This window comes from Antennarius striatus, chromosome 23 (assembly GCF_040054535.1).
Source record: "Antennarius striatus isolate MH-2024 chromosome 23, ASM4005453v1, whole genome shotgun sequence".
NCBI lineage: Eukaryota > Metazoa > Chordata > Actinopteri > Lophiiformes > Antennariidae > Antennarius > Antennarius striatus.
Window position 1 is genome coordinate 4,401,066 of NC_090798.1, and position 27,995 is coordinate 4,429,060.

Consider the following 27,995-nt stretch of genomic DNA (forward strand, 5'->3'; position numbering starts at 1 on the left):
CATAATTAAATGGTTCCATGTTTGTGATGTATCACTATTTTTGTGAAAGTTGAGCTAGGCCAAATTTATGAAGATTCAAGTCATTTTAACCTTCTAAGGGTTATAAGACCATTACAGACACACAGTTTGCTTGTGTCTGTAAGATTCTGTAGCAGAGCACATCTTATCTATGACCTTGGTTGCTTTGGCAGACACATTTTGCTTGATAAGAAAATCTGTGTGAAACAGCCAATATTTAGAAATGAGATGAAGGTTAAACTTCTTTTTTTGTTGATGTGTTGACAGTCAAACATTCTTGAAATATCCTAAATGACGACGACCATATCACAGTGATAACATGCCCAAAAACTCCATGAACATATCCACAATACTACAATTATTAACCAATGCTTACATTTTAAATATACTGTATGTCTTCACTTTAGCATGGTGAGAGGATTTTGCTGCACGTATAACTAAATTGTGAATTGAAATGGTTGTAATCAAGTGGTTTTGTCACATAATGATTCATTATGAAAAGAAAAGATCACTCCCTAACTGAATGTCATTTTTCCTTCTTCACTTTATGTTTACATTGAAATGCATCTAAATTTCATCACTGATGACTTCCACTTTTAAAACCACAGGAGCTCAAAGCAACAACAATGGCTGAGAGAGTTAGAGACATGAGGATTCAGAGGGACTGTCTGGTTAAAAACTGCACCTTGAACTTTATGAAACTGCTCTAGTTGGTGACATACATAGAAAACAACACATATCCTGATGTGAACAATGGATGTCTCCTTCCTTCTCACAGAAGATCGTGTTCTGCTTTTCCTTTTTTAGCTGATGGTTTGTACAACGTAAGTTTTTTTTCTTTGAAACAGAAACCCAAACACTTGGCAGTCTGTCAGAAAAAGGAACATCTGACTTTGTCAAGTTTACATGGAACTATGAAGGTATCCATGTCGCACCTTCACAATAAAAGTACAAATATCAATAACCTGATCAACAAGTTTTGAGGCAATGAAAACTTGATGCGCTAATACCTGATAATGATCAAGAACACCTGGAAATATCCTTGCATCTCAGTGGGAAGTTGATGTAATGGAATTATGTTTTTAGTTGATAGCTTGTATACATGCTTCTGTCCCTCATGATGTAAGCACAAGTAAGATACAATACTTTGTGGACACAAAGAAAATTCAATCAATTGTTTATTAATTGGTGGTGATGGTCTGTCAGTCATTTATCAATTTATTTACACAGACACAGTATATACACACGTGTATTGCATGTGTGTGTGCGATAGGAGTGACATACAGGACAATTACAGTCTGCTCATTTATGATAGTTTTTACTCACTAAATCAAGTAAATTACATTGCAACCTGCTCAAAGAAGAAGTCTGTCTCATTCAGAAGCGGAGTGTTTAGAAATGGACGGTTTCTTCTGAAGTCTCTGATAGTGTTTCTGAAACAAAAGAAGAGACAAAACAAAGTGAGATCTATGAATTTGCACGGTGATATTTAGAGGAAGTAGTTGTTTGTACCTCCAGATTGTCGTAATGTTTCTGGCTGCTGCAGTGAACGTTTTTGGCAGTGTTCTCCATCAGGTAGAAAACAGAGCAAAGATTACAGAAATATCCTGATTTGGGCACCACAAACTCCTGACCTGAAGAGGGAGACAAAGAAAATGAAGGTAAAAAGTATGATTAAATACCTTAAAAGTCAGCAGTGACAGAAGGAGACTGAGAACTATATCGCTTTGCCTGGGGTCCAATAAGATCCCTCCTCCATTTACTACCAACTACACAAGAAATGATCAGTGAATTGTTAAATCCAAAAATGATGAGATCTGCTTCCTTCAATCTGGGCTGCAATGCCGCCAAAGCAGAAGCAAGAAAACAAACAAGAGAATCTAAACTTTAACAGTAAAATGTGTATATTTCTGTAAAAACTGGTCTTGGTCTCTCCTCTATGCACCTTTAATGGTTTCCCTGCTCCATCCTTCCTTCTCCTCTCCTTCCTCCATACATCCCTCCAGCATCTCCAGCTCTGCCAACAGATCCCATCCTGAAGAGGCAGCATCAATGTCAGCTGTAGTTTCTGCTTCCAACTCCACCTCTTTCTTCAAGACCACCGACTGTTTGTCAAATGAAGGCAGATCTTTGTCCAATGACACTGAAAGCGGTATATCAGTTGGTTGTTTTACTTCTTTTCCCTCCTGTTTAGTGGAAACTTTCCTACAGGTAGACTTAGTCACTGAAGTTAAAGACAATTGATTTATTTGAGAAATTTGATTCGAGTGAAACTGACAGTTAATGCTCTTACTTAACAAAGTTGGAATTTTAGAGCTCAATAACTGGAAACAATTGTACCACATTCCTTTTTTTCATCTAGCAATTAGATGAAGGTAATGACTTGATGTTGTGAGGATGTACATTCGTCTCTCTGTTACCAGGAGTCTGTTTCCTCTTGGGTTGACTTGTCCAGAGTGTTACAGCTTCCTTCAGCTCCTGCTCTTCCTCGTCTTTCACCTCATCCACTGTCACAAATTTTGCACTTTCCCCTAAAACAGGGTAAATACATAGTTAAAAACAAATCTAAGATGGAATGAATAAGAAAAGAGGACATTTTAACATTTAATGTCTATCCAGGAGACTCTATACATTCAGTTAAACTTTACCATCCATTTCACAGTGATACACACCTGTATAATCACAATGTTTGTGTTGCTGAGGTATTGGTGTTTTCCTATCTTGCTCTTTATTCTGTTTCTCTTCTTCATCATCACATGTTTCATCTAAAGTCACCAATATCTGAAAAGAGACATAATTGAGGTTCATCAGTGCTAATTTGTTGTATTTTAATTTTTTTCTAATGGTGCTTCACTATAATTTCTCCATGGAAGACAATAAAATGTGTATGAAACTTTATACAGGCATTTTTGATCTTCATCAAAAATGCCTGTAACTGTCAGAATGAGTGGGTTTGACCTCTACTGAATCTGTGCAAAGCTGATCTTCACCTCTGGATTTAAGGAATCCACCGATTCATCCTCCTGGCAGGCCTCCAGAGTGTTTTGCACAGCCTTCTCATCCTCCTCATCTTCTATAAACTCATATACATATATATCTACAAGAAAAAACTGTCTGTATTCGCAGCATGCAGTTATAATATAGTTCTATGATAGGCGCAAGTATGACAGGAACAATATAAAAATTCAAATGCATTATTTACTTAAGTCCCGGGAGTCTTAAAATTTTCACAATTTCTCAAACCTGATATTTGGAGCAGTTTGTTAGACAGTGTCTCTGCACTGCTTGACGCGTTTTGTTTAGGGGTTGAGCCCTCTGTAGGCGATCGCCTCTTGTCAGTCTTTCTTGGAAGGAGTCGTGAATCATCACTTCTTTGTGAAAACTGCCGCTTACAAATGTCACTTCTACTTGATAGCAACTGTCTGGTGTTTCTCCTTGGTGATGATAGCCTCTCTGCATTCCATCTTGGTGGCAACTTCGTTTCACCATTCCTATTTTGTGGTGATCCCGTCTCAGTAATACTCCTTGTCATCAGGTATCTGTCATTGCTCCACCTTGGTGGTGACTGTCTGTCATCATTCCATCTTTGTGGTGATTTTCTGTTATCATTCCACCTTGGTGATGATTGTCTGTCATCATTCCATCTATGTGGTGATTGTCTGTCATCATTCCATCTTGGTGGTGATGGTCTGTCAATATTCCATCTTGGTGGTGATGGTCTGTCAATATTCCATCTTGGTGGTGATGGTCTGTCAATATTCCATCTTGGTGGTGATGGTCTGTCAATATTCCATCTTGGTGGTGATTGACTATCTTCATTCCACCTTGGTGGTGATTGTCTCTTGTTTCTCCATCTTGTTGGTGGATGTTTATCATCACTCCATCTTGGTGATGCTCGTCTCATTTTACACCACCTAAGTGGTGAATGTCTGTTGTCACTTGACCTTGATGATGATCTCGTGTTGCAGCACCTTGATGGTAATTGTCTCTCACAGCTCCACCTGGTTGACAGCCAATTCTCATCACTCCTGTTTTGTGACAATAGTCTCTCAGGACTCTTTGAACATGACCAATAGCTAGAGTACGTTGGGCGGTCATACCATGGGGAGTGAGAAGGAGACCAGGATCTGATGAAAAGCATTCAGTAGCTAAATTAATAGAATGAAAATGTTAATAATGTAGTACAAATCATTTTCAGGATGTCTCAAGATTTGAGTGTCAAAACCAAAGACTTTAATCACCCTTGTTCTCATTCTTATCAGACTGTGTGACATACCTGTGCATGTATCTGGGGCTTTGTGGTGATTGTGATCGGCCGCTGTGTTTCTTTCTTCTACCTTCTGAACCTTTGCAGCGATGGGGGCTGGACGAACAGGATCTGGAGTCATTTCGTTGCCTTGTGTTTTGGTAACAATGCTGGGGAGTATGTGGAGTGATTGAGGTTGAGTGATTGGCACCAGTTTCTGCAGCTCTAAAAGAAACAATGGACAAGAACATTGGCCTGTCATTTGCTTTCTACAGTGCAAGCTTAAAAATGGAAGGTACTGGTGAGCTTAAAAAAATAGGTTAAAACTTATAGTGTGACTTCATTTACCTGGCATTTATCTCACCATCCCACTCTGGGTATCTGAAATAAAAGAGAAGAGAGGCCACATTTGACAAATGCTTACAAGTATTTATTGTTTCTTTTTTCAGTTAGTTAATTTTTCTCATGAAGCACATTGAAAAGTAATCATAAAGCTAAACTTATTACTCGAAACAGAGAAAAAGTACTACTGACTGTTTTCGCAGGTGTTTGCAGTTCTCAATGTGAAGGCTGGTGTTCTGGTGGGAGATCCAGTCCTAGAAGTTAAAATTGACAAATTGAGTTATTAATATGTACTTCATTGCCGCAAGAGCTTATTCTAAACTTTCCCTTAATACAGTATATACATTTAGATAATTATCACTTACACACAGTGTAATAGACCTGAATCAAAACTTACATCACATTCTTCTTAAAAAAAGGATACAGTATAGGATTGCCATAAGAAGAGACACAGAGACATTGTAAATGTTTATTTAAAGGAAAATGGCCAAGTTTCACCAAAAACCATGGTCCAGACCAAAATGTTTGTCCTAATGTCTTACATTCCAATTGAACGTTCACCCAACAATCAATTTTCAACCGCTTAATCTGCTGTCGTGTGTCGCCAGGAGTTAAATTAACATCAAACATTGACAATGAAGTAAGGTCAACATAAAAAACTAAAATATTCCACATACCTTCAGGTGAGCACATGCTGTGTTGCACAGACAACAGGTATGTGGAAGGATTCTGGGTTTTGCTGCTGCATAGTCTTGCATCATGGCCAGGGTCGGCAGACCATTGAAGTATGACATCTTTTCCTGAGTCTGCTTATTGGAAGTCTCTACCTTAAAGTGACTGAAGTTCAGAGCTTGGATTGGGTGAGAAAGAGCTGGAAGACTGACTATTGGGTAAGGGACAGAATGTTGTATGTCCTGTGAGAAATTTTTGAAGCTTGGGCTGTTTGGAAAAGGTGGAACTGGCTGTACAGAAGAACAAATTTGAGGCCATATTGCTTGTCCCCTCTGTAATAACGGCTGTTGATTTGGTTGTTGCTCTATTTGCTGCTTCTGACGCTTTTTCATATGCTCGGCGATTCCTGATTTTTGATCTTGAGATTTTCTCAAAATACGTTTATTGTTTCTGCCAATTACAACAAGGCTAGGTCGGCTGGGATGCACATCACGAAACAGACTGCACTGGGATTCAGATTTTGCGACTGATTCACCACCTGTGTCGTTCAAAGGAATCGGTTCAGAGGCTTCAGACTTTAGATCTATGAGGTCTGTCTTTGGCAGAGAAAAAGACTGGTAGGTTTGGGAATTCAGTTTTGATTGGGTCTGCAACTTGTTGGTCTGATCATGATTTGGATTCAGTCCTGAGGTGTTTGAAGAGCTGAGACTTGAAACAGAATAATTTTCACTCTGTGAACTCAAGATACTGCTTTGTACCTCAGTTGTTGTTTTGTGGAGGGGATCTTTATTGTGTCTGCTATTAGCACAAGTGTCCATTATAAACATACTGTTACTACCACTGCTCCTGCTTCTACTGTCACTGGTCTTTCCACTTTCATTCACAACCCTTTCAGTGTATTTTCCAGAATATCCTAAATCAGATGTCATTTCCTCCTGGGACATTGCTGCAAATCTAGAAGACCTCGAGCTATGGCTGTCCACTCTACTTGTGGCTCTGTTAGATTGGGGTTCTGGGTAGGGTTTTGATTGAACTGCTCTTGTACTTCTCTCTGTCTTTTGACTGCAAATTTGGCGTAAGATGAATGGAAGGTTAGCAGGAGTAATCTTGTCTTCAGGGTAAGAGGTCAGATACTCCAAGTCATCTCTCTGAAGTCCAAAGGGCAAAAGGATGCTAGCATCTGATTCAGGGGTGTGGTTGGGTTGACTGGACTCTGCAGGTGCCACAGATTTGTGTTGAACCCGATAATCATAATCACCTAACCCTGGAGTAGACTGCCCATCATGTTGTCTGTCACCGGGGGCAATAAATCTACTCTCATCGATACTTGTACAATCAGATAAAGTGGATGGTGTATTAAACCAAGAACCATCAGCTGTGGGTGTTCTATACTTTGATGCCCATTCAAATGAATTACTTTCAATTTCCGAGTGTGTATGATCCAGAGGGGCAGAGGTTGAACACATTGGGTATGAGGCCCATGAAGGGCCCCTCTCTACCTGCATACTTGTGAATCCATACTGCCCCTGTGTAGAATTCTGATTCCCAAAGGCATAGGGATTACATAGGGGGTGAGACATGGTGTTTGCAATCTTTAGGAGGTTAAGGAGACTGATGGCTGTGGCAGTAGGGGAGGGGGGTTTATGAGAAGAAGGGGTTTTGGAATTTGCTTTGAAAGTGTTGGCTCTGGTGCCAATGGTGAGAGCATTGTGCATCTGTATCAACGCTAACTGGGCTTTTAATTGAACTAGTCTTAAGGAGGCAGCCTGTTGACCAATCAGGAATGGGCTTCCCGAGAGACCTCCAACTAGTGGGTTTATTAGTGGTCCTGGAGCTGGAGAAGGTGAACATCCCTCTGAAGGCAAAGACAGGCTGTGAATTGAAAAACAAAAAGTAAATAGGCAGGCTTTATTAAGTGGTCCTGCATATGGTGTTTTGCAGTTGGATGTAGATTGATGCCATCAATTTCAATTCTTATACATTCACTGGACACACGATAAACTGGCGTCTCATCTGGGGTGTACCCTCTAGTGAGTAGCCAGCTGAGATGGGCTTTAGCAGACCTGTGACCTGGATAAGTGGCCGTAGACGAGACGATCACAATCGTCTAGTCTACGAGGAATTTGATGGAAGGATGGATGGACCCTAAACCTAACCCATACCATGCTTTACCTCTAATGACAAAGGTACATGCATTTAATATTTTGTAATGATTTTATTAAAAACCAAAACATTTCAGATGAAATAAAAAAGAGCCAAGGATACAAGCCAATCACAGTACAGCAATTGTGGATCCCTGTGTTGAATTTAGTAACACACAACCAGATGCCACCTATACTCAGCCTGTGTATTATCTTTATGTCTATGATAATAACCAGCTATTGACAGTTGTTTTAACAGTTTATCAACAGGTGATGATGGAAATTTTCATTAATGGGATGTTCTTTGTTGGCAATGCAGCAAATTAATAATACATCTCTTCATCCCCTCCCTTGGACCACAGAGCTTAACGCCCGACCACGACACGACAGCTGACTGGCAGCACTGGACATGGAGCCAAAAAATATTTTATTTTCGGCTGTCACTGCTACCCCCACCCACACATATACAGAAGAACATACAGGAATAGAATGCATAGGACAAGTAAACAAGCAAAAACTCTGTGTGCATTGATGGGCAGATTTGTAGAAATTGTCCTGACTCTTTACATTTCAATGTTAAGGTTTATGTACTGTACTTCAGGTTGTTACTTCTTGGTTAGGGTGAAAAATATGTCCACTGTTGACCAGAAAACAACAACATAACAAACCGGTTAGAAGTGACTTCCAATACAGTATCCCTACACTATTGCACAATAACAGATTAATCATGCTCATATCGAAGCTCCATCAGCTTTTACAAAAATGCATTAAATGACTAAGTGCATCATTTCAGGTACATATTAGTGGCAGTATTGTGTTACTACCCCTCTCTACTACCCTACTGTGTCCCATAACATACTGACCCCAACCACTTATTGGTCTTAATCTCCCAGCTCTGATTTATAATGTGGATCTGGATTCAGATTTGCATAGTGGTGGAACATCATAACCCTCTTCAAATTCAATCAGCTCTAACTTGTCCCAACACCACCTCTACTCAAAACGCATTCTGGAAGACAAATACAGGGGATAACATGAACTCTTACGATGGAGGTAATAAATACTAAACTACTAACATTGTAACCGTAAAAGAAATATTAAATATTTTGTTTAAAATGTGTTTCATCTCCTGTTTGAGCAGTAATTCCCAGAAAATTCATCTGTTAACATAGTGATGAATAATACTTATAGGAAACACACAAATCCTTTCATCTCTGTCCCCTCATGAATGTGCAGCATTTACTTTCCACACCCAAGAACATAAGGTCAAATCCCCGCTAATGATTGCAGCAATTCTGGCCGAAGGTAATCTAACCCCAGATCAGGGGTGAGGCAGAGCGTCCGCTGCCATCTCAAATTAGTATCTGTCTTCAACCGCAAGATCTTTCCAGAAGAAACCTGGCTCCCATTTCCTTGACTTGGCAAAATGAAAGTCTGGGCAGAGAAGATTACAGAGTATTATTTTACCCTCCCATCCTAATGTGGGCTGAGGAGATGTTGCTGAGCAGGTCCCTTTCCTACAGTCCAGCAACACACTATAGCGAGAAGAGGTTAAAAACAACAATGAGATTTTTTCATTAAATAAAAAAAGCCTATGGAGTTAAATTTGATTTGGAAGAATAATCTTCTACTAATTAAACAAAGACTTCGCATCAGAAGCTCTCAGCATTTTTACTAAAGTAGAAATAAAACGATAATTGTTTTAAGTTGTATGCATGTATGGTTAATGACAAGCAAACAAAAAATAAACAAGTGGCTTTCAAATTATTTCAGTATGGTTTTGTGAACATTTTCCAAACTTTTATGGAATTTTGGAATGTGATTTGTGGTCCCAACATCTCCACAGGGCAGGGAGAGGACCTGAACCCTTGTTTTCACCTTTACAGTAATTTCTTTGCCCACTGACCACCTCCTTATGATCTCTGTTCTAAACACAATAGAAGTAAAAAGCAATTATTCTTCTTTTATAACCATATCTTCAGAAAATTAGTATACTATTAGTATGCAGTAATTACATCCCGCTTCAAAGCGGTGGTGTATTGTAATTGTCAGTGTTAGTGTGTTCAATTGTCTGTCCGTACATATGTCCACCAAATATCTACGCAACCGTTGCAGATAGAAAGATGAAACAGAAAGCAGATTACTCAGGCAGCAAAGAGGATGGAAATGAGATGATGACCTTGACCTTGAGAAAACTAGGTCAATGTCAAATTTTCTGTCCACTCAGGAACCAGATAAGACGGAAAGACGAGGGAGAAGGCCAGTGTCAGTAAGACCATAGATCAAAGCTAGTGTTTTGATCAGTGACAGTAGGTCAGAGCTCTAGCTTTGATCTTTGATCTATCCAAGTTGGTCAGGGTAAAACTGTGAATTCAGGGGTCTCGCAGAATGTTGCTGTCTGTGACTACCTTGTTGGTATTACTATTACTATAATAGTAATTTTTCGGAAACAGAGCTTCCCATTTATAATTGTTACAGTAAATAATATACTCATTGATAGAGTTTATTATAGACATCATGTGATCTGGCAGAGTTCACAACCAAATTGATGCCCCTTTTAGCTGCCCACCCTCCACCATCATGCCACCTAACGTCTTTTGATCGACATCTGCTAAGTTATGTGGTTACCCCAGTGTCTCCTGGGAAGTCCCTGTGATGACTGGGTGACATGTTCATCAACAGAAAGATGTTGTTAAACCATCACACTCTGGAGAACGGACAGTGTGCGCGTTGAGACACACCGGGCAAACCCTTCTGTTGCACGTCAGGGTCATGCAATCCGTCAGCAGCTACAGCAGTTCAAAGGGGCTTGACAGCTTTGATTTGAAGAGAGGGAAGGGAGAAGGAAGCAATTCTTTTTTCAGTAAAGTAAACTTCTATAAACTAACAGAGAGCTGATTTTAAGTCTTGCATGTCTAAAATAAATATTTGAAATGAACAAGGTCCCTCTGGCTCTGTGTGCCATCTGTTTGCTCAAGTCCCAATAAGGTTCCACTTCACTGTAGTTAATTCTAGGTAACATTTCAGGACCTAATTTTAAGTTTTATGACTGAAATGTGACTCACATCCTGAGTTTATGCATTAGGAACCGGCAGCAACAGCTGATAGAAAGTTTGAACAGAGCCAAGTTACAAATCAAGTGTTTACAACATGGATGTTTAAGCAACACCAATTGAAGCAGGTCCAGACCACCGAGAGAAGTCCTTACTAAACTTCACCTACAAGCCTGTCAGTCTTTTCTGGTAAACAAACAAACAAATACGTATAATACACTAGAAATACACAAATTGGTGAGATGAGAGACCGACAGTCTGGAGCCTCTTATGTCAAATGTCTTGCGTGTTTTGTCTCCAGCCTCATGGGGAGGTCAAATATGATGGACAGCTGGAAATGATAGTGATACAGCATCGTCTAGCAGAGTGTGAATGTGTGTGTAGTTCCAGTTACATCATCATTCCGCGTCTTCCCTTACAGCTGAGGTGCTTTCATCACCGCAGAAGTATGTGTCATTCCATCTCAATATACACTTGACACCACTTTGACCAATGTGGTGAGATAGCTTCAACACTTTGACTATTTTAGGAGAGTTTTTAAAAATACAGTATATGTGAACCAAGACAAAGACAGAAAAGAAAAATATTCTAATATAATTTTAATTATTTGGAGCTGCTCAAAGTTTTAAAAGTTTCCTATTGGACAACAGAAAAAAGAAAAAAAGATCTTTTATAGACTAGTTTCAGCTGAGACCAAACTTCTACCTTTTTATATTGGCATTTAAACCCATGCCAGACTTGCAGCTCTGCGACATCCTGTCCACATTTATCACACTTATAAACGTGATTCTGAGGCTGCTTGACCCAGAAACTCTTTTCACACCCGGATGAGCTAATGGAGTCCAACGCAAAGTGACCTGCTTGTCAGCCTCAGACATTCAAAGCCAATGTGTACCGAGGTGGTTTCATTTATTTTTAGGGGCGTATTTTTCCACTTCCTTGCTAACACAGAACTTGGGAGAATGATGTTCATTAATGGTTCCAGAACTTTTTATTCCATGTCATCATCTGTAAGTGTTTGAGGAACTAGGCCATTGTAAGAAAAAGATATCAGGACATGGGGAAATAAGCAGAATAACTTTTAGAGAATTGTTTGTTAAAGGGAATTTGAATAACAGTTGAAAAAAGAAGAGAAAAGTGACTCTGAACATAAAGCAGCAGCTGCACTTCTCTGTCCACCTGCTCTCTTTTTCTTACTCATACCAACCAAAGACAATCACACCAGTCACATTCCACGAGGCACAACCCTCCCAAAAATTTACGAGGTGCTTTGTCATGTGGTGAGTGTGGAGGCTAAATGTGTGAGTGATTGCGACAACATTACTGCAGGTCGTAGTGCAAGGTCGATGCCTTTGTGAACGTAAGAAGGTTTTAATTTCCACAGTTTGGCTTAAGGTCAGGTTGCAGTTGACTTGAACTTGATATCAACACTAGCTTACACTTCTAGTTAAGAATATAATAAAAATAAAATATAAGGATACCTATGGAAGAAAATTAACATTTTTTTTAATGTAGGATGGATGTTTGGGTATTGCACTGGAGACATACTGTATAAGTTACAAGCAGCCAACAAATGAATATAATGAAGCTTACAACATACTGTATCTACAAATCAACTGAAAATATTATGTATTTTTACTAGTTAGCAAATATTGTAGCTTTACTTATTTTGCATTAAAAAAAACAACAACTTCATTTTATCTGATCTTCTAGCATAATTTGCATTATTTTATAAAGGAAAAATGTAAAACATCACAGTTGAGATATGAAGCCTTTCAAGCCACAAGTGAAGACTCACAACTTTTTCCCTAACACATCAAAAGTATAAAGACATAACCAGTGACCCAACAGAAAAGCTTAAATATATAAGCTGCCTCTTAAACATACAGTACATCTTAAAGCAATTCTGAGAGGCAGTTAGAGGCACAATAAAACCCTGAAAGTATGAGAGGCCGTAAATCCTGCTTAATATAAAATGTGATACCAGCATCAGGTGACAGAGCTGTGATAAAACCTGAAAATAGAGACAAGGAGGACTCAGAATTGCTCTCCTAAATCTGACCGTCTAAATCAACAGCGGTGTTCAGAGAAAACCCTCCTTTAATCTGAAGCTGTCACGCTTTTAAAGACATTCAAATGCATCCATCTCCCTGCCAACAAGACACCTTTATTGTTTTCTTCCATCCACATTTAACATCAGTTCTGTCCCCTTCAAAGCCCCAATGGAAAACATGTAGACACCACAGATATCTGTTGTAGCAGAAACACTGAAAGGTTTACTTTAACAAAAGTAGCAATAATAAGAATGGGAAAAAAATATTTATAAAAGTAAACTGTAATCAAGTTAAAGTCCTGCTGACAGTATTAAAGAGTCTCACTACATAGAACAGCCCATTTCTAACACGTTGTTAGATTGGAACAATAATACTTCACAGTGCAAATTTTAACTTATTCATAAACAATTACTCCCACAAAGGGGGATACATTTCCATTTGACAGTTTATTGTGTGTCAACAGAATTTAGCAAAAATGACTGAAATTATTTGAGTATCTTGAATATCTTTGGTATGATTTTCCAAATTCAGTGTCCAGTGACTGAATGCAGGAATGATTAAATAATGAATTAATAAAGGAAACAATAAATAAAAGATCTGATAAATAAAACCTGTGTTTGCTGGATGATTGTATCTGAACAGGACAACATCCACAGCTGAAAAAAACATTTAAACCATTGGATTTAGATGGACGAGGCAGCGTCACACACACACACACACACACACACACACACACACACACACACACACACACACACACACACACACACACACACACACACAAACACACACACACACAGAATTCTTTTTTTGGCCATAGGATCAGAAACGCAATGGGTTAATTCTAGAGGGCTATTTCACACTTGCTAAATGCTTCATAAGCACACATGGCCAAACAAGAATGTAGTCATTAGACGTACTGTGAATAGGAGGTATCACTACCAATATTTAGTGGTTTTTTTAAGTCTGATCACTTTAAGCTTGCACAAATATGCTTAAATTGGAACTGAAGTTCCAACTTAATCAAAGAAAGTGGTCTATTACATAATATTGCCTACATGTATTATATATTACATGTAAGCAAAATGAAACTTACACTTGCAGGGAAATAAATTTCCCTTCTCTTCTCAGGCTGTCAGCTGCTCTCTCCTGTTAGTGATTTATTATAGGCTTAAGTTAAACGCATGTATAAACTAGATGCCAACAAGTACGACCTTAGACCAACAAGGCAACAACAAGGTTTCGTCATTATGTCATCCAATGAAATCAATGCTAATGCTTTAAAGATACCTTCTTCACAGTTTCATCCAAGTATTGTCAATATTGTCCATCAAGTAACCAACACATCCATCTGGCTTGTCAAATGTAAGAATGTGGGACAACTTTAACTTCTTGACAAAAATGCTTCGCTATAGTTAACAAGAGACCAAATGTTTGTACTTGTTCTCACTGAAAGTTGTCCTCGCATCCTGACTCAGCTTCTATTTTCTCGTGTTTCTTACTATGAACCTAGATTTAACTGTTCCAGTCATGATAACTCAAGAAATGTGAGTGTCTGAGAGACAATCATGCACCAATACTGCTGCTTTATGTGAATTCAATTGCCCCTTGGGGATAACTAAAGCTTTTCGATGGAATTGAAACACACGTTTTTTTGTTTAATGTTTTAGCATCTGTAATAAGTGAATGTCACAAGACAACATGAGATAAGAACAATCAGTGTGTCCGCAAAAACTAGCAGTAAATTTGTAATAAAGTAAATGTTTTTTTTAGAAAAGACATTAAAGTTGTGACTGCATGCTGGTTTTATCCATGACAACATGTTCAAAATACTGATGGCAGCGATTTTGACCTGAAATGATTGTTAACTAGGTGGTTTAAGATGTTAGATATTATATCTATTAAACATTATTATATATAGATCATGCTTAATGACTGACGTCTGCACTGGCGGTGAGCAGCATGCACTGTTGCATTAAAATGCTCTCTTTCAAACAGAACCCAACACCTTCTGTTCTCACCGGTGTGCAGGGCTGATGGTGCTGCTGCTGTTTGGGATGGGGTTGGCTTTACTCGCAGACATGTTTCGGGTACGTTTGGTGATCCTGGAGGTTTTTGTGTGAGCAGCACCCGCTGGGCCCTTATGCCAAGAATCCTGGGACTTTTTTTCATCCAACATGGTCAGACACGCTCGGAGAAAAGTAAAAGACAGTCGGTCTTAATCTACTGTTCTGTCACACATCCTCTTCTAGATCAGTCTCAGTTTTAGGTCACGGATTGAGTTCACTTCCAATTCTAAAAAGTACCAAAGTAAGGGAACAAAAAATGAAAAAAGAGAACTTTTCTCTGTCAGTTTTGACTTGTTTTTAAAAAAAATAGATATTTTCTTTGTAAAAGAATAAAAACTTCCAAGCATAAGTATTTCCAGAAGAAAGAAGTCCTCAGATGACAAAATCCCCTGCAACTCTGAATGAAAATAGACTGGATCCACTTAATCTGTGTGTATGTAATAAATCAAATATTTTACAAACACTAATAAATTCAAACAAAACATATTTACTTTCAAATTCCTGCCTTCCCAAAAACCAAGGTGTTGACAGACCGAGGTGTTTAGGGTTTCTAAGACTTCAGCCACAGACGTCTCAGTGGGATATGAACAGCGAGACTGGAAGTGGAATGAGGAGGAACGCTGCATGGCAATTCAGCCATCCCTCCGAGCCGGCAGCATGAGAGACAGGGATAGGAGAGAGAGAGAAACAAGAGGGTGAGAGGAACTAAGAAGTGTGTGTTCGACAACAGGAGAAAGTAGTGGGATTTAAATAGATATTAATAGACTTCTCCTTCTGGGATATTAATGGAAATTTATGCAGATTTTCCTGAACATTGTATCACAACTATGCTTTTTCTTTTCCCTTAACACATTTAATTCCTAAACACAACTAACACACCAGTCAGGCTTTTGTCAATTCATCAGTCAGTGTGTGTGGAAGTAATTAAAAATTAAAAACATCTCCACCAACACCCTCATGCACAGGGGACAAAATAAATGCAGTGGGAATCGTGTGGCACCGCCTCACTGAACAGAGACCTCTGCTGGATCCAGTGACAAATACCTTCAATAAATCTGTTCACTCTTGACATTACATTTGATAGATCTTATTTATATGTTATGTTCAAATAGAGGAGAATATTGAGGCTTAGTGCTACACGCAGTAGGTTTCCAAGGGCAGGGAATAATTTAACACTGGTAAACCTCTGAAAAACAATTATGGTATTTTCCACACTATAAGGGGCATCTAAAAGCTTTTTTCTCAAAAACCAACAGTGAGCCTATTAATCCAGTGCACCTTATATAGGAAAAAAGTTTTTAAATAGTCCTTTCATTAAAGGTGCACCTTATAGTGCAGAAAATACTGTATAAGTGTTTTGTTGTGACGTAGTCTGGAAACAACTTGTAATGCTGGAGCTGGTGCTAATGGTTTGTTTCACCTTTTACCAATGGTTAAATAAGACGTCTGCAGGCGACTATAACGGACTGTTGAGTAAAGCAGTGATTTCATGCATGAGGTCATCAAGAAAACTGAGAATAATCTTAAAGAACAGACATCAGACACAGAAGATTTTGTTAAAAATATAATTTGTTTCACAGCAGAAAAGTAGTGAAAACAACAACAGTACAACAATGTAGTGCAACATTTTTCACAGTGACTAATAATGGCACTTTAGTTTTAGTTCAAGTTGAAATTGTCAGCGTTACATTTAATTTCAAATCCAGTTTAACAGTCATTCTGTTACCCCAGAGTGAAACAAGACATGATTATAGGACAAAGTGCCCACAAAGCATGAATAAAATGTTTACATAAATTATTTAAAGCCAAGTAATCTGTGTTCCTGAACACACAAATAAACAACTGCTAAAACAATAGACAGGCATCATTTTTAATCAGATCAAGACCAGTGATGTCTGTCAATCACATATGAAGCTCATGACAGCGAGCCACACATCCAGATAAAGCTCAACTTGATTTTTGTATAGATATTAAAATAGTGCAATTAATAAGTGATCTATTTCCAGGCTTCACGCTAAGCTACAGACTGCTTTCTGCAGCTGTATATTTTCACATTGCACATTTCCCAAAATATTTTGCTACTGTTTTCATTTTTATATTGCATAGAAGTGATACCTGCAAACATACTGAGCATCAGGCAGTATTTTGGTCGATGCATGAATCAATTTCGCAGAAGTGTCTATTATACAAGTCCTGAATATAATATCAAGTGCTTTAATCGCATTACAAATATAACTTTATTACAAAAGTTCAATATAAAGTTAATGCAAAGTTCTATCATGTTGAGTTGGGGTGAATAAATGAAAGCTTGTACATTAAATCAAACCTGTAAATGCATTACTGTACAGTTTCCCAACCATAATAAGGACAGATTAAGTAAACACAATGTATTTGTTCAAATAATTATTTTAAGATAATAAAGTTTAAGTGGTTATTTGGTCTCTCGGAATTAGTTAAACACATTTTATGCTTTTTTATTCGCACCAAGTCAATATGGCAGAAAAACTTTGCCTTGAATGTGATCTTTTATTCTGAAATTGTGTATCAGCATTACATTTTACATGCTATTAAAATACTTTAATTTAGAGTTTAGACTTAATTTTTAGAACGTTGAATTAAGACACTTCAGTTTGGATCAGGAAAATATACAAAAAACAGAATTAAATAAAAGATTGTACTAATTAAGTTAAAAAAAACAACTTTTGTTTCCTTCCATTTAGTTTGATTCCTTTTTTTTAAAAAATTGGTTTGACTGAATTGAAATAAAATGCATTGGAACCAGGACCTAACTGTCAAATGGTGAACCTGAATCTTATCACATTTTATTATCATTTCATTTCTACAGAAGAAATACTACCTTAAAATTCTGAGTCACCGAAATTGACCTGTCTAATAATATTTATGTAAAACTAAATGAATATATGTGAACATATCAGACAGCTATTCCTCATCCTTCATATCTTTATTTCCCTTCATCCTTCCCCCTTTTTCCAAGTTTACGACACCTCTGCTCCTCTCTTCCTCTCTATGTGATGTTGGATACGGGGTAGCTGATTTTCATACAACACCAGATGAAGGTTCTTCTCAGGGCTAATAAAGGGGGCAGAAAAAACAGTACCCACAAAGCGAACATTATGGGATTGGCCATCGCAGAATTAAACGTACCAGCCTGAAAAAAAAAAGATGGAAAACATTTTGGACACAGCAGTTTGGGCATTTTATTCCTGTTCAGCATCTTGATACATTTAAAGTACTGCACCAGAGGGGCTTTGCTCAAACCTCTTCAGCATCGTCAAAAATTAAAAATGACTCAAACGCCACTTCACAGACTGACACTCACCATAAATCCAGCATAGATGCCAAACGTGATCACAAAAATCAGAAACCACATCAGGCCTCTCCGTTTGGGGTACCGCCGGTCAACAGAGGAGCTAGAAATAAAAATATTCAACAAAAATGTTTGTCAAACTGGTTTTTCTTTTCTTTAATTTTTCAGAGAATGAAGTTGGGATTAATTTTTTCCTAACCACTCAGACACACAGTCAATTGAGTACTTACAATTTTCTGCAGTGTGGACATCGGAGAAAGATCCTGGGACAAACTTTCTTCCACTGGAAAAAGAAAGTGGACAGAAGAGTCAGTACACCAGCTAATAATTCCACACCAAACACAGATTTTGTTGTGATTAAGGAATACCAGGAACGCATGGAAGCAGTGTCCACAGATGACCCGAATGTAGACAGGGACCGGCTGGGGGTGCGCTCCAATGCTTCTGTTTTCAGTGTAAGTTGTTCTCAGGTTGATGATGCGTTCACTGTCAAATGATGAAAACATGGAAAAAATTGACTAATTAAATGAACATGACTCTGTGTTCAGTATTACAGACACAGTTTGAGGTATTCTTCTTCCCTCCCACCAACACTCCTGATTGAATTTATAGTCTCTTTCATTTAAACAAGCAGCTCCAGAATGCCTGTTATATTTTTGGTTTTACTTTTTGAGAGGAAGGACAGCTGGTGGTCAAGTTTGCGGACCTTTTTTTAGGTGGGTTCATGCTCTTTGTGGAATAGATACCTCCTTATTTTCATCATTTTGGTTTAGAATTTGATATTATTTGTACATATAACTACGTAGTTTGAACTACAAACCGGGTCTTAAGTGGCATCATCTGTATGTCGGAGGTAAAAATGACTTTTGGATGAATGGATTCCACAGATGACAGGTGTAAAAAAAACAACCCACACTGGTTCTAGGTCTCACCAAGAGGGTCTTGGACAGGCGATCAGCTGTGACGTGACTTTGCAGATCAGTAGACAGTTACACGGACAGCGGACGTACTTCTTTCCAAAAGGAGCATTTTTTATCGGCTAGAGGGAAAAAGATGAGGACAAGTGTTCAGTTTGAGCATCCAGATTTTTCTTGCTTTCCGAAAACTCTATCTCATTGGTTTGTTTGTTTTTTCTCAGCCTCAGTCTCAGATCAGCCAATGAAAGGAAACAAGTTCTGTGAGAAACTTTGAAACCCGACACTCAGAATAACAGTTGGATGTATTCTCTGACTGCACTTATCTAACTTTACAATCAGTGAAAACATCCTGAACTTGGCAATAAACCCACAGATCTTGTTTGGTGAGTGATTTACTCTTAACATTCTACCTTTTGCATTTTTAAAAATATTTCAATGAAACAAAGTCATATAACAATCAATAAAAATTGTAGAGGATGGATTCAGCAGTACCAGGAAAAAGTATTCTGTCAAAAAAAGAAAGCAGTTTTCTATTCTCAACATGTAAGTTGTAGCTGTTTCAAGTGTGAAGCCATTGTTCAGGTACAGTAGGTGGAATAAAAGTTTTTTTTTTTTAATTCACAGATCCAATCTGCATCCACCTCTGAGTGACTCACCGTAGCTTCGTTGCATATGCTGCACTTCACCACGCTTTGGTGTGTTTTACCCACTAGAGATATAGTGTTGTGACAAACCCTACAGCAGACGACTGGAGTGCTGCTGCTCGCTGAGTTGCCCTGAGGCGAGTAGGGGGGAGGAGGCTCACCCGGTGCCACTGAATTAGGTAAGGACTCCAAATCTGGAGGAAAAAGACATGCAGGAGGAAATTGTTTTTGTAAAGTAACAATACAAGGCTGAACAATCCTGTCAATTTCTGCATATTGAGATCATAAGAGCAGACAGGTAAAGTGTACCCTGCAGTATATGCTACAGGGTACACTTTACTCATTCCTATTTGTGTGCTTAAGCATGTAGTACAACTTGTTACATCACTAGAAACAAATTTGCCTGCACATGTGGACACAAATATGAATGCAAACAGGCAGTAAGAGCAGCAAAGCTGCTGACAGCGACCAAAGCTGTTGTTGATTTACCCCTGCTGTAATCAGACAGGAGGAACAATCACAGCAGATACTGCATCACATTAAGATCTCTATAAACATTAACTATCACACTAATTACAGATGATGAGGCAAGTGTAGGTCAGCAAAAACTATGTAATAACACATGTGTGGACACGGCACTATTCAATCAATTATCAATGAATGGCTCATCAAAGGGATGAACTTCAGAAATGGAATTATGTAATGTAAAGGAAGTGTTATTAGAAAATAGGAGTTAACAGGTACTTCAACTTCATCTGATCGTTTTGATCAATTATCGTCCCTATTTGAGAAAATCACAAACATGAGAGAAGTTTTCAAAGTCAATATTTTGCACATCACTGTGAATTAATCAAATTAATAATCAAAGCGTTTGATTTTGGGTAAACCTTAAAACTTCATTGTTTACAGATATCCTTACCGGAAATGCCAGAAACACAAACAAACTAATAAAAATAAATAAATAAATAAATAAAAAAAGTTAACGAAATACTCCTAACTGCGCCAAACAGTTTATTCGTTCAAAAATCTACAGATAAAGTATTTCTGAATCGAAAGGTCGGAACCAAACCACTGTTGTATCGGCGGTCCGGACGGATACCCACACGGGATGTTCCCGGGAGACAAGCCGCTCGACCCGTCGTGTTGCTCGGACAGCAGGGGCGTCTCTTCCCCGTCAGCCATCGTCCTCGTCCACTTTTGTGCCCTCAGGGGGACTGAAGGGAATTTAACCCCAAAACAGGTCTGTTTAGGCTTCTGGTAACGCACATAACACAAAAGGCGGAAAAGAAACTTCAAATATACGAGAATTCACATGACTAGCATAAGATGTCATCCTTGACGGACAGCAGACCCGACCAATGAACGAGAGAATAGGGAAGGGGCGGAGTCAAAGGTGCGGTTTGATTGGTCGGGTTTTTAGTACTGTAGTAGGAAATGCACTTAAGTCATGTGCCGAGAGAGAGACATGCAGGCAGACAGATAGACAAATAAAATAAATAATTTATAAATCCCCACAAGGAAATAACTTTTTTCCACTCCAAATGTTCACGGTGTCACAATCACCAGGACCGTCTCCATCCGGGCCAACCAGAAACCATGGCTGACAGGAAGTCCACAGGCTCCTGAGGGCACGCGGCCTTCAGAGCTGGGCATGAAGTGGGCCTAAGGACAGCTAGGGCCAACCTGTCATGAGGCATCAGAGTGGCCAAGAGACATTAAGGCACCATGGAGAGCATCCTGACCATTCAGCCATCAGGGAGGAGATTGCAGAGTCTGCGGGCTAAAACCAGCAGGCTCAAGGACAGTTTCTTTCACCAGGCGGTCAGGAGGCTCAACTCCCTCCCTGCCTTGCCCCCCCCCCCCAGTACCTGACAACCTCTGTCTCCCTCTCCCCCCTGTCAACTCAGGGACTGCGCACACATCACTTTCCCCTTAAGGGATTAGAGAGTGTCGAGAAATGTTTACCATCCTTTATGTTTCGTGTCATACTTTGTGTTTTTTTTTTCATCGTGAGTCTGAGAGAACTGTAATTTCATCTGTGCTGTATGTCGTCCAAATATGATACATATGACAAAGTTGGCTTTGACTTTGACTCATATATATATATATATATATACAGTTGAAAATTGGTCACAGTACATCTGTGCCTTCAGGCACAGATGTACTAGAGTGACATGAGCACCAGGAGATATTTCCTCATACCACCGTGTTCTAATAAACTATTTAATCTCAACCTGCTTCGTGGACTAAAGTAAAATGGGCGGAGAACAGGAGTGGCTATTTATATGAAGTGTCTGTTTTAAGAGACTGTCACATCCAACATGTTGCTCTCTGTGCTACTACTGCTGCTGCTGGCCTGCTGTGCTTTGGCGAATCATTTTCATGGAACAGTGATTACTTACTATCCGGGAAACCCGGCCACGGATGAATTTGTCACTGTATGTACAGTTTAATGTACTTTCTGGAATCTGACACGTGTAACAAGTATTTGGTGTGGGTGGGGGAGTAGAAAGTGCAGTAGCTGTTTTATCTTTGTACATTTTTAATTTCTCTGCTTTTATATATGTTAACGTATACATGAAATATATCATGAAATTGTATGTTTTTGTCACAAACTAGCAAGTGTCTGGTATCAACATTATGGAATAGTGATGTTTTTGTTACTGCAAGTTACTCCTTTTCCAGTATTTACATTATTAGAGGTCATTGTTCATACGTCTTGTCTTTCATCAGCTTGTCCTACTAAGACACACAAACAATAACGCTGTATAAACAAAAGCTTTTCAGCTCTGTCGTCTCTGAGACAGATTCAACTCTTTCTGGGTCTCTCTCTCTCTAAGAAGGTGCAGGTTAGAGAGAGATTTAGATTTTTAAAAGCATGTTCATTCACAAGAACCCGATTACAAAGTAATCACACTGACGCAAAATCCAAAAGAGAATTAAGTCAATTAAACCAACCAGTGCCTGAACACAAGCTATAGCGAAAGAGAGAGGGACGGGGAGAGAGAAAAAGATTTTAAAAACCAGGAATGATCAACATGAATTCAAGCCATACCTCTCCCCTTGTATGCATTGTTTATTGTTCTTTAAATGTCAGTCAAAGATGTATCAAGTGACACTGAAACATTTGGTGACTTTACGGCACCAACTGATATTTTTGTAGTCTTAGAGATAAAAGTTGGCTGTACTTGGTTCTTTCATTCAGTTGAAATACACAGTGAGTCTGACTTCTTCAGGTTCTTCTGATGAGTGCTGTGAATCCTGTATTTGACCGGAATTTCCATTTTTATGATAATTTTACCAATTTTAATGATTTTCATGCAATCCTGAGCTCTCAACATTTTTCTTTTTGACAAAAAAAAAGAACATCAATATGGAGTTTTCCTTTACCTTTAGAATATAAGTGCACTTGGTTATTATGCAAGCATAGAACTTTGACCATGTTAGTAGTTCAGGAAAACAATAATTTCATCAGTAAGCGGGTGTTGTAAATGAATGATTGAATCAATATTTCATCAATAGTTGCATGTCAAAAGATCAAAAACTGTGCAACAACTTTTCCCAGCTGACTCGGCTCTTTTGTTTAGTGGATTACTAATGTAACACATCCTGTCTGGATCACTCACTGCAGGTGGTCCTTCGCTACAAACTCAACTTCCACTCCTGTGATGAGGTTGACACGTGGAGATGTTTCACAGGGGCGTGCGGATTTCAGAGGTCTCTCACGTTGAACGTCATCTCCAGAGAGAGCAGCGGAGATTGGTGTCAGAAAGAGGGAATCATGGTTCGACAGATCCCCAGGAATTTTTCATTTCAGCTAATGTAAGTATATTATGACAATGGAAAAAACAAAATTAATCCCAGTGTGTGACTTCATGCTGATGGGCTTTCATGACACAGTGTCAGGCAAGTTTTCCACCAAATTTTTCCTTTTTTTCAACTCACCTAAAGACTAAAGTACATTTCATGTCATTTGCACTGTCTGGTGTAAAATAGAGCCTAACTGTGGCTTTTGAGCATGTGATCATGCCGAAAGAAAGATTTATATGGATTTATAATTCATGTCAAACTCTCATGTAGTAAAACTAACATTATCTTGAACTTCCATGATAGGTTAAGAGGTGGTAACTGGTTAAATGGTAACATCAATGGTGTTAAAGTGTGGAGAGCTGTTAATCTGGTGGATCTGAGGACACGTTCGGACACGGGCAGAGCCAACAGTTCACCGCAGACAACCATCCTGCCAGTCATAAGGTAAGCCCATCACTGGTTCTGTTCTTTTGAAATACACAAACTGATTCATGTGACAATTTTTTTGAAATTCAGTTTGTGGAAAATAAGTAATTGAATCATACATAATCCAGTTTAGCTATGAAGACAAGACATAAATTGGCTGACTAGTTCATGTTGGGGGTTCCACAATCAAAGAACCTGTTTTTTTCTTGGTCTGCCAGAGTTCCTTCAAACTGTCACAGGGATTTGAACCTATTGGCTTTCGACCCTGATGGGGATGAGGTTAAATGCAGATACGCAAATGCAACCTTGTTGGAGTGTGACGACTGCACCCTACCATCTGCTTTCAGCCTGTCATCAGTGAGTCGTTTTAAAGCAGTTTGAATCAAACTAAGCTGCAGCTATTTGACAAACGGATATGTTGAAGGTGACAATATTAAAATCCAATCAAATTCTGACACTTTGGTGTCAATGTTTTGATTGGCTGGGGGGAAAAAGGCAGTGGGCGTGTCTCAAGATAAGATGATGGAAAGATAATAACTTTATAACTTTGTTTTTTTGTCTGTGTGTAGTCTTGTGTCCTATCCTTCACCCCAACCAATAACAGTGCGATCGGACCATACGTGATACAGCTGATGATGGAGGACTTTCCCAGGCAGAACATCCTCATGACTCAAAACAGTGAGCAGGAGCTGAAAACTACCCACACACCTATCAGCAAAGTACCAGTCCAGTTTATTTACAGAGGTAAGACTTCCTGTTTTTATAAACACTGATTCATAAAACAGATTAACACTGCAAGCAAAGGAGGCACGTACTCAACAAAGGCATGCTCAAATAATAAAAGAGTAGGTCTGAAATGTAAATCAGCTATTTGTTAAAGACACCAGCATAGTGCATTAATGGCAAAGTATTTGGAATCACCACAAAGGATGAAATAGATTATGTGATTCAAACAAATGGGATTAACTCCTTTTTAAAGGTGATTAAGACTCAGGGCTAGTACGAAGGAAAACAAGCTGGATTTCTAGCCTAAATTCAGCCTGTATAGAGATGCCTGTATGGTAATTCATCATGTTTTATGCACATGCACATGTTTCAAGACATATTAGCATTTTCCCATTTTCCCCACCTGAAAGGCACCAAAAAGGCCAGAACATTTGTATGTGTGGTGTATAATATATGGTCCTGCATTACTTGTTATTCATGTAAAAGTGTGCACTACATTAGCAAGGCACTACATCACATTTCCTCTACTGGAAGGCCGGTGAGCATGGTAACAGCTGAAGATATATTTCCATCTGGACCAAAGAGGCGGATCAGCTGAATGGATGGGCAAACTGGATTTTTTTTCCCCCCAGAAAACCAACTCTGCTTACATTTCTGCTTATCTTTTTGTTCCAGTGGATTTAGCAGCACCACGCTGCACAGAGGGACTTTATCTGCCAAAGTTTGAGCCTCCAACCCCGCTCAATGGAGCTCAGCTGAACATCGAAGTCAACGAGCAACTGGCAATCAGCATCAAATTTGTAGTATTGATGTCAACGTGAGTCAAAAATATCCCTTCACTGGTTAAATAAGAGATATACAGTATACAGAAATGTTTTTTACTCAGGGGTGCACATAGAATCTGGTGTCTTACAACTACAGCAGGATGCATAATACATTTTACATTATAATACATTTGCATGATGTTGTTTCGTGAATATTGTTTTTGACTGTAATAAAGCATCAAAAACCAGATGCACATTTTGCAAAATCGCTGTGTTTCAGTAATGACATCATGAAAACAGTTTACCCTTGGTTTATGTATGATATCATTTTGAGGATGTTTAACTTGACATCTGTTTTCTTTTTTGTGTGTAGAGGTCAAGATCTGCAGTTCAGCGGGCCACACAATATGAATCGGGGTAAAGTAAGATTTGGAGAATATACCCTCAGATGGACGCCATCAATTGATGAAGCAGGACAAAGCCACCCTGTCTGTTTTCTCGCCCAGTCAAAGTCAGTTCATTAACCATTGCCTTAAAGTAAACTACATGGGAAATAACCTTAGAAACAGCTAAAATTACATCTGTGATCTAAGTGTTGGAATTGTTTCCTTCCATTTAACTTTCTCTGAACTCTTAATATAATCTCTATAAGTCTATGGTTTTCTATGAAATTGTTTGAAATATCCTAAAATATGATTTAGATGTTGATACAGGTGGAGGAGCTTTACGTTACCATGTTCTTTCTGCAGTACTAGGTATCACTCAGAGGTACGATGTGTCATTGTGAGGGTTGGAAATGGTAAGTAAAGCAAAACTGGCCTTATTTTTCTTGTTTTTAATGCCATTATTGGTTTACAGCATGAGGCAATCGATGTTTTATCGATGTTTCTGTTCCAGCCTCGATAACATCAACCATTCAACCAACTACACCACTAAATACAACCAGCGCAACTGATACAACCATTAGCGAAACCACAACCTCTTCAACAACACCTGATGATGGAACACAAACTCCAACAACTGCAGGCTCCAACCAAGGTGAACATAACCCATGCTTATTATGGTCTCGGATACGTACATGTATAAATGCCAAACTTGATTGCATTGACTTCCTCACATTTAAGAAGCTTTTCTGGGTAACTGTGTTCTGTACTGAGATACGACACCCTTCTGTGTTTGTAGTTGTTATTGGTTTGAAAGCAATGATATCCATTCTGCGTCCACTGTCTGAGGACATCATCAGTGCTTTATTACAAAAGGTCAGTCAGACTGTCTGGTCGTGTCTTGTCTTGTCTTGTCTTGTCTTGTCTTGTCTTGTCTTGTCTGTCTGTCTGTCACCAGCTGCTTGTTGGTGGTGATACATTAATTTCCATTCACTTTTTTTTTTTATATACATAAATCTTAAATTTTGCCATCTAGGAATCTCTATATTATACATTAAATTTTCCATTTTGTGTCAGACAACTTCACCGGCCTATGTTCACCTCTGTCCTCTTAGCCTTTCCTTACTGATATTCAGTCTGTGCTTCCCTCATTCTTTGCCAGGTTGTGGTGTTTCCTTATTTGCATACAGTCTCTCGTCATTTCCATGTGTAATTAAAACATCATACAAAGACAGAAAAGCCTAGTCATTTCCTCTTAGTAAAAAAAAACAAGACAGTTGTGTGTTGATTTCCAGATCATGAAAACTCATGTTTTGAAAGAAGCTAATGAGGGTTGAGCGGCTAGATTTTTAGATGTGTGTGAAATTTTGTCTCACTTTACCCAGTATGATCACATCAGAGAAAGTAGATATTCTGTAATCTCTGCAGCACTCTTTTTTAATTTCCCCTCAGATTAAAGATGAGCTGGCGAGACGAGGGATACCCACAGACTCTTCACTGACAGTAAGTCAGCAGTGTTCCACTGACAACTGCAGCTAGAGCAACCTTCATGAACATCCATGAACCCCTGTATGGAAATGTATTTTCATCTTTCTTATTAACTTTAATCTGGGATTAAAGTTGATGTAAAGTGGAAATCTTACATTACCACCTGTCTTTAGTGTCACTTCCTGCTTGGGTTGCTCATTCACACCAATCGGAAGATATGATGCTTGTTATTACAGAAGGGTTACATTCCAATTCATGCAAATACTAAACACAGAGCAACATTTTAGTGGAGTATGTACCGATCATAGGAAAAGAACATGGGAAAAAAATCAGATTAATGTGTTGAGGAGTACAGTATTAACAGTGGGATCTCCACACTCTGGTTGTGTATTAGCAAGAATCAATATGAAGCAGATACAGGGGTTGACGAGCAGTGTAAAACCCCACATCCTTCAAATGCAAATGTTGTTTTACAGGCCTGTGTACTGTACTTTGTGTTCACACTGTGTGCTGAGCTTCTTCCTGTCTCTTTGACATGTCATTAAAAGACTAAAGATAGATCAGAAAAATATTACCGAATGGTTGAGCAGCCCAACTAACTGTGCTCTACAAAGGCTGTGACTAATTCTAACCTAACCCGCTCACCTAACCCATGCCCCATTTCTCCACCACATTTTGAGGAGACAAGTCCAGCAGTTTTTGTATACTCCTGCTGAAACATAAATTTGATACCAAGCTGTACCAGTACTTAATTGCATTGTCACATGTTGTCTCATAGTCAGGAATTGGATTTGTGCTTTCATGGTATGGTTGTAAAGTTTAACATTTGACTATGGAATTGCAAAAGGAGGATTTTGAAAAACATTTTTTTCTATTTTTATGTTTTATTTTCTACCATTTTTTTTGTGTCTGTG

General features: G+C 38.7%; 3 protein-coding genes across 8 annotated transcripts; 1 reads left to right on the forward strand and 2 right to left on the reverse strand.

Annotated features, from left to right (window-relative positions):
* Positions 1-1,195: 1,195 nt before the first annotated feature.
* On the reverse strand, positions 1,196-15,007 carry LOC137590303 (serine/arginine repetitive matrix protein 2-like). Of its 6 annotated transcripts, none has more exons than XR_011034357.1 (12): positions 14,548-15,006; positions 5,284-7,150; positions 4,799-4,860; positions 4,613-4,645; positions 4,295-4,489; positions 3,262-4,145; positions 3,009-3,115; positions 2,691-2,799; positions 2,422-2,549; positions 1,964-2,053; positions 1,531-1,652; positions 1,196-1,451 (listed from the first exon to the last, which is right to left on the reverse strand). XR_011034357.1 is itself a non-coding variant. In XM_068307837.1 (12 exons), exons 1-12 carry the CDS (start codon positions 14,703-14,705, stop codon positions 1,392-1,394), a joined length of 3,798 nt encoding a protein of 1,265 aa, XP_068163938.1. In that variant the 5' UTR covers positions 14,706-15,005; the 3' UTR covers positions 1,196-1,391. The 6 variants fall into 6 exon arrangements, 4 of the variants coding, with proteins under 4 accessions (XP_068163938.1, XP_068163936.1, XP_068163937.1 ...); XM_068307837.1 differs by having other exon boundaries at positions 2,439-2,549; positions 14,548-15,005; XM_068307835.1 differs by having other exon boundaries at positions 1,964-2,161; positions 2,439-2,549; positions 14,548-15,005.
* A 1,139-nt stretch (positions 15,008-16,146) lies between these two features.
* On the reverse strand, positions 16,147-20,855 carry LOC137590895 (type I phosphatidylinositol 4,5-bisphosphate 4-phosphatase-B-like). Its single transcript, XM_068308737.1, has 7 exons — positions 20,588-20,855; positions 19,497-19,678; positions 18,856-18,962; positions 18,292-18,409; positions 18,154-18,206; positions 17,936-18,026; positions 16,147-17,764 (listed from the first exon to the last, which is right to left on the reverse strand). Exons 1-7 carry the CDS (start codon positions 20,664-20,666, stop codon positions 17,621-17,623), a joined length of 774 nt encoding a protein of 257 aa, XP_068164838.1. The 5' UTR covers positions 20,667-20,855; the 3' UTR covers positions 16,147-17,620.
* Positions 20,593-27,989, forward strand: LOC137590961 (uncharacterized). Its single transcript, XM_068308823.1, has 11 exons — positions 20,593-20,724; positions 23,116-23,306; positions 23,598-23,738; positions 23,939-24,077; positions 24,290-24,464; positions 25,122-25,263; positions 25,584-25,721; positions 25,960-26,009; positions 26,108-26,248; positions 26,393-26,469; positions 27,046-27,989. Exons 1-11 carry the CDS (start codon positions 20,593-20,595, stop codon positions 27,130-27,132), a joined length of 1,413 nt encoding a protein of 470 aa, XP_068164924.1. The 3' UTR covers positions 27,133-27,989.
* Positions 27,990-27,995: the final 6 nt, after the last annotated feature.